Source organism: Salmo salar, chromosome ssa26 (assembly GCF_905237065.1).
Source record: "Salmo salar chromosome ssa26, Ssal_v3.1, whole genome shotgun sequence".
Lineage (NCBI taxonomy): Eukaryota > Metazoa > Chordata > Actinopteri > Salmoniformes > Salmonidae > Salmo > Salmo salar.
The window spans coordinates 10536431-10543991 of record NC_059467.1 but is presented as its reverse complement, the minus strand read 5'-3'; the positions used below and the strand labels follow the sequence as shown (position 1 = coordinate 10543991).

At 41.1% G+C, this 7561-nt stretch overlaps 1 protein-coding gene across 1 annotated transcript; it reads right to left on the bottom strand.

Moving 5' to 3' along the window:
* Positions 1–237: 237 nt before the first annotated feature.
* LOC123724004 (low choriolytic enzyme) lies at positions 238–4407 on the bottom strand. Its single transcript, XM_045708961.1, has 9 exons — positions 4241–4407; positions 4091–4130; positions 2363–2440; positions 2122–2274; positions 1878–1995; positions 1535–1713; positions 1079–1160; positions 798–922; positions 238–520 (listed from the first exon to the last, which is right to left on the bottom strand). Exons 1-9 carry the CDS (start codon positions 4307–4309, stop codon positions 504–506), a joined length of 861 nt encoding a protein of 286 aa, XP_045564917.1. The 5' UTR covers positions 4310–4407; the 3' UTR covers positions 238–503.
* Between the last annotated feature and the right edge of the window lie 3154 nt (positions 4408–7561).

Genomic DNA, 7561 nt, shown 5'->3' with positions numbered 1-7561 from the left:
TAAATTTGCTGTATAATACAGGATATTCTGTGCGTGTGGGAGTTGGGACATGTGTCATTACTGTAGTCTGTGGTGAGAGAGCCTTGTTAACTCCCCTAAAAATATACAGAAGGTTTTAGTTTTACCCACTAATCCACTTGCACACCTGTGCACGTTATATGATAATCACCATCAATGTACCCTTTGCAATCAGAAAAATAAACATAAACCATAACAAACGTAGAACGGGCTATCAAATACACGTTGCTACACATGTTTATTGTGATAATGTTTCAGTAGACCACAGCACTTTGCTTTGCCATACCAATGTTCTATGATAAGCCATAACATATCTGATATACGGACGTAAAGATATACTTGAAAATTTTTTTTTAATCTGCATCTCAATTCATTCTATCAGCATAAAACATCATTTGTTTCTTAAATTCATGTTCAAAGTTGAAAAGCAAGCTATAACTGCAGTTACAATCCTCAGCAGACGCTCTACCCTCGCACTTTTCAAATCAGTCCAACTGCTTTCCTAATAAAAGAGAAGGGAAAAATAAAATATTATTAGAATTGACATGCTGTATTTCTGCCTTTTGAGTTGATGGTGCTCAAAGCTTTAAAAAATAATCTATACACCAATTTATAACAGTATAAATACAGAATATCACTAAATTCAATTCAAATACTATATTCCCACATATCTCAAATTGATTGAGCAACGGTATCGTGAAGTTTACAGGCAGGTATAATAATCACAACTCTTATTCTTTGCAGTTATGATAAACAGGTCTTCTTAAAATGGCACTTACTGCAGTTGTAGAGACGATTGATCCGCAGAATGTCCATAGGGCTCATCTGAGTTGCCTTGCCAATAACTGCATTATTGTCAGGGATTGGAAGAATGGTGGGCTGATTGTTCTTGGAGAAGGCAAACCTGGAACCAGACAACATTGGGCAGAAAGCTCGCACACCATCAATTGAAATTAAAGGATAACATGAGTAGACTATGAAAGGTCAAATTATTTTAGCCATACAACATTATAGCTGTTATTGCAGTAAAGAAAACCTTTCCATTATGTCCTCAACTTACCTTGAGTATTGCATGACAGAATTATAGTCATATGGAGTCCCCAAGTTTATCGTGTTGACCTTATTGAAATTGGATTCCTTTCCTATGATGGAAAATGCATGATAAATCATGTTCTTACACAGTATAATAACTTTCATGAATAAGTCACGCTTATAAAGAAATGCTTTACAGATTGTTATGAATGTTATAAATGCTTATTAATTGAAAAGCTTATAAATCCATGTCAGTGTTTCTACATGTTTACAAATAATGAAATACTAATGTATTATTATAATCAGATAGAAGTACACTAAAGTTTACATTCAAGTTCTTAAAGTTTTACTAATATGTCTTACTCAAAATGGGCAGGAATAATATTTACATATCTTGTAAACAATAGTATTTATTATTTACCTACGAAGTTATTTAAAAATATATATTATAAATTCAGCATCTGTGGATGTAGAAAGCACTAACCAGGCAAAATGTTCTGAGTCAGGATTTGAACATGGCTGTCACGGTCACTGCGCGAATGCTCGTGTCTGAAGCCCAAGGCGTGCAGCAGTTCATGCTGCACCACAGACAGATGGACACATCCGTTCCTATTCAGAGACACCACCTGGCCATTTTGCTGGCGTCCAACATACGAGTAACAGCTACAAACAAGAGTGTATACGGAAGACATAAAGGTCATTTCTAAAAGTAGTAAAGTATTGTTTTTTGTAGCAATAACGGTAAAGTAAATTGTCATGTAAACACTAAGTAAATAAGAGTGGCAGAAGACAAGTATAACAGGTCTCGTAATGTGCAGCGGTCATACCCTGACAGAGACTGGATGTCCACAAAGTCCCTCTGATTGGTTCGCGGAAAGAATCGGACGCAGGTTGATGCAGCAAAAGTTTGCAGCCCACCTTCAATAACGGACCTCTCCTGGGGCGCTGCTCAATGGAGCAACAAGAAAGTCAGAAACTCAATACACACACGCACACACAGACTCATATAGTATAGTAAAACCAAACCATTAAGCTCAGAAGAAAATCATTTCAGAGAAGAAAAATATTTACAGTATTGATTAGAGATCACATAGGGCACGTAAACTTTCCCATCAGAGGACTTCGGCCATTTGCAGGTGTGAGCTGTGCAGGGGTCAGCGTTCATGAACCCAGTATTTACTGCAATGTCCCCAAACATGACTAGTGGCTCGTCAAGTCTTTTCCCTAGAAAACAACACCAAGTGAAGGTTATTATCTGTGTTTCATTCTCGGTGTCATTAAATGCAGGGTAGGAATATTCAGGCTGCCTTACCAAGATTTCTGTTGGCCTTCTCAATGAGCGTTGAAGCAGAAAAATCCTCCTCCTCAATGTTATTGGTGCGGGTGCTGTCTGCGGAATGGGATAAAAAAATTGCTTAAATGCAACTGTGTCCCTAATAACTAATATTACAATAAGATAATATATTGTACCAGTCAAACGTTTAGACACAGCCACTCATTCAAGTGTTTTTATTTTTTCTCTTTTCTACATTGTAAAATAATAGTGATGACATCAAAACTATCTAATAACACATATGGGATCATGTAGTAACCAAAAAGATTGTTCAACATATTTTATACTTGAGATTCTTCAAAGTAGCCACCCTTTGTCTTGACAGCTTTGCACACTCTTGGCATTCTCTCAACCAGCTTCACCTGGAATGCTTTTGCAACAGTCTTGAAGGAATTCCCACAAACGCTAAGCACTTGTTGGTTTTCCTTCACTCTGCGGTCCAACTCATCCCAAGCCATCTCAAATGGATTGAGGTCAGGGGATTGTGGAGGCCAGGTCATCTGATGCAGCACTCCATCACTTTCCTTCTTAGTCAAATAGCCCTTACACAGCCTGGAGGTGTGTTGGGTCATTGTCCTGTTGAAAAACAAATGAGTCCCACTAAGCGCAAACCAGATGGGATGGCGTATTGCTGCAGAATGCTGTGGTAGCCATGCTGGTTAAGTGTGCCTTGAATTCTAAATAAATAACTGACAGTGTCACCAGCAAAGCACCCCCACACCATCACACCTCCTACTCCATGCTTCACGGTGGGAACCACACATGCGGACATCATCCGTTCACCATCTCTGCATCTCACAAAGACAAGGTGGTTCGAACCAAAATTCTCAAATTTGGACTCAGACCAAAGGACAGATTTCCACCGGTCTAATGTCCATTGCTCATCTTTTGGTCCAAGCAAGTCTCTTCTTATTGGGGTCTCTTAGTAGTGGTTTCTTTGCTGCAATTCAACCATGAAGGCCTGATTCACGCAGTCTCCTCTGTTACTTGACCTCTGAAGCATTTATTTGGGCTGCAATTTCTCAGGCTGGTAACTCTAATTAACTGCAGCATAGGTAACTCTGAGTTTTCCTTTCCTGTGGGGGTCCTCACGAGAGCTCGTTTCATCATAGCGCTTGATGGTGTTTGCGACTGCACTTGAAGAAACTTTGTCATTTCTCTTATCTTATTTGAGCTGTTCTTGCCATTATTTGGAATTGGCCTTTTACCACATAGGGCTATCTTCTGTATACCACCCCTACCTTGTCACAACACAACTGATTGGCTCTAACGCATTAAGAAAGAAATTCCACAAATGTATTTAACAAGACACACCAGTTTTTCGAAATGCATTCCATGTGACGACCTCATGAAGCTGGTTGAGAGAATGCCAAGAGTATGCAAAGCTGTCATCAAGACAAAGGGTGGCTACTTTCAAGAATCTCAAATATATTTTGATTTGTTTAACACTTTTTTGGTTACTACATGATTCCATGTGTTATTTCATAGTTTTGATGTCTTCACTATTATTCTACAATGTAGAAAATTGTGCAAATGAAGAAAAAGCCTTGAAAGAGTAGGTGTGTCCAAACTTTGACTGGTACTGTACGTCATATACATTCTAAAAATGAATGATTAATAAAACCAGGTTTCATTTATGGAACATGATATTTAGATACATAATACAATGTCAGAAACTAAATGTTTATAAAGACAGGATGAACATACCAATTTCCATGTCCTCTTCACTCCTTTCAAATGGAGCTTTCTGTATGCCAACAGCAGAAGGAAATATGCAACAAAATAGGTTAAAATGTTTAAAACGCAAATAATTCATCATGCACAGGGTTTTCCCAATAGTCTCAGATAGACACTTACCCCTGTAGATCGGCCCTGAACTGAGCAGAGAACGGCGATGAAAATGGTCAGCACAAAGACAGGTGCCATGGTGAATGACTGCAGGATGCCCAGGATCAGTCTGTTGTGAACATGATAGACGTGCAGTTTTTATACTGTAGGCAGACAGATGCGGTTGTTCCTCAGAATATTGGTACATTTCAAAAAAGCATCAGATGTCAACCAAGTCAACCAAAGTCTTGCTTCAGAAAAAATTCTCAAACATGGGGGAGTGTGGTTTTGTGATGTACAGTGAGTGTGATAATATTGCATACGCCTACATGTCATTGGTAATTAATAAGTTAAATACTATACAACTGTACAATAACGTACAGATGCCACTGAACTCAAATATTGAAAACTAAAGTGCATGCGTAAAGGAATAAGTGCACTCAGGTCACACAGTAATGAGATGTGTCATTTTTTTTCACTTGTAAGAGGACAGAATAGTAACCTACCCGATTTCTCAGGTGGGCATTCCATATGCCCCATGTCTGATATTTGGACAGAAGAACCAGAGTTCCTGAGGATGCTGATGGGGATGAAGTTTTGATGCAGTGAAGTTGGCCATTGTACGTGATTAAATATGTTGATCCTGTTTTACTGGCAGCTATATACGTTTTCATTATATAGTCACTTAAGGACTTGGTCATTAACATATACAAACTCTATTGCAGTCTAGTTTGCAGGTTACGTAGGTATCTGTCACGTCCTGACCAGTAAAGGGGCTGTTTGTTATTGTAGTTTGGTCAGGGCGTGGCAGGGGTGTGTTTGTTTTGGGTTGTCGGGTTTTTGGGTATTGTTCTATGTTTTGTATTTCTATGTTTTTTTCTACGTTGTGTATTTCTTTGTGTTGGCCTGGTATGGCTCTCAATCAGGAACAGCTCTACATCGTTGTTGCTGATTTGGAGTCATACTTAGGTAGCCCTTTTTCACCTGTCTTTTGTGGGAAGTTGTTTTTGCACTGCTAGGCCTGCAATACTGTTTAGCTGTCTTTCGTTTTCTTGTTTTGTGTAAATGTTCTAATAAAAGTATTATGAGCATTCACGTACCCGCTGCATTTTGGTCCAATTCATACGACACCCGTGACAGTATCAGTGAACGTTAAGCAGACATGACAGATGGCCTTTGGCAGGTTGAGACTTAAGCAAACTCCCAAAAGGTGGTTTATGTTATGAAATCAATGTTGAAATACCTTTTTGCTTTGTTCCTGTATTGTTTTCATGGAAACTGTTGCATAATGTTAGGAGGTTATGTTTTACGCTTGATAAGACATGTTATCTGACCATGGGAGTTTGTTAACACAGACTGAAAAAGATAGCACATTATGTTGTCATCATATCAAACCTCTACCATGTGAGAGACAGAAACATTTTTTTTACAAAATGTAAGTGAATGTCTTCAGTTATTTGCACAATGTTGGTGTCTTTGCACACTCACATGAAGAAACTCTTCCAGACAAAACACAGACAGTAACTGTCCCGAGATGCTCTTGATCTTGTACAAAGGCACATCAAAGATCAAATAAAATATAGAAGATGCATTAAAGATCACATGAAATCTAAATTAAAACAGTTTGTCAAGGCGAGACCCAGATGCAGATGGTTGGAGTCTTACAATGTTAATCCAAAAAGGGGTAGGCAAGAGCATGGTTGTGTACAGGCGAAAGGTCACAACCCGTTCAGAGTCCAATAGATACCGAAGGGCAGGCAGGATGGTCAGGCAGTGGTCAAAGCCAGGAAGACTAGCAAAAGAAAATAGAAAAGGAATACGGGGGAAAACACGCTGGTTGACTTGACTAAACATACAAGACGAACTGTCACATAGAGAAAGGAAACAGGGATAAATACACTGGGGAAAATCAGTGACACCTGGAGGGGGTGGAGACAATCACAGGGACAGGTGAAACAGATCAGGGCGTGACAGTAGTGCCCCCCCCCAGGGATGCCACTTGGTGTCCTACCTGGGCGCATACCTGGCTGACGGCGGAGGAAATTGGCAATGAGTGCCAGGTCCAAGATGTCTTTAGCAGGAACCCAGCACCTCTCCTCCGGGCCATAACCCTCCCAGTCAACCAGTTACTGGAAACCCTGCCCCGTGGTCGAACCCTCAGGAGGCGTCTCACCGTATACGCTGGCAGGCCATCGATTACCCCGGGGGAGGTATGGGCCTGGAAACAGAAGACAAAGGACAGTGAGACACGGGTTTAATTCTGGACACATGGAAAGTAGCGTGGATACGGAGGGTATGGGGTAACACAAGACAGCAGTGGAACTAAGGACTCTAGAGATGGGAAAAGGACCAATGAAATGGGGAGACAGTTTGCAGGACTCTACCCGCAGGGGCAGGTCCCGGGTGGAAAGCATACCCTCTGCCCAATGCGGTGGCGGGGAGCTGGGGTCCGGCAACGGTCCGCTTGTCGACGATACCTGGAGTTGGTCTTGAGAATAACCGCCCTGGCTCTTCTCCAGGTACGTCGACAGCGGCGGACAAACATCTGGGCCGAGGGTCCGCTGACCACCTGCTCTTTTTCTGGGAAGAGTGGAGACGGATACCCCATGGAGCACTCGAAAGAGGAGAGTCCCGTGGCAGAAAAGGGAAGGGTGTTCTGGGCATACTCCACCCAGACCAGTTAACGGCTCCAGGTAGTGGGGTTGGTTGAGACCAGGCATCTCAAGGTGGTTTTCAGGTCTTGTTGGCTCGTTAGGGCGATAAGGGAGTCGAGGTCCACCGGCAATTCCCGAGCAGCTAGCTCATCCTTTACCTCCTCAGAAAATCCGTGAAGAAAAGTATCGAAGAGACCCCGATTCCAGGCACTCTCGGGGAAAATAAGCGACACCTGGAGGGGGTGGAGACAATCAAAGGGACAGGTGAAACAGATCAGGGCGTGACACAGTTAAGTTTAGTTTAATTAGTGAAATAAAGCTGAAACCTAAAGTGTTGAAAATACAATGTAAAAACTAAACAGAACTGTACATGAAGTAATAATCATAAAAAATGCATACTTTAAGCTATTTTTCTATCTTCATTACTTGCTTGTATTTGTGTTGGAAATGTATCTGCCCATCTACACACATTAGGAATGGCAACTATCCTATTTGATGCTAACAATAGTTCCACAAAGGAACTAAAACATCAATCTAATTGTCACGTCCTGACCGGTATAAGGGGTTATTGGTTATTGTAGTTTGGTCAGGACGTGGCAGGGGGTATTTGTTTTATGTGGTTCGGGGTTCAATGGGATATGTATTTATGTAAGAGGGGTGTTTGATTTATGTGTTCCGGGGTTTTTGGGTAATGTTC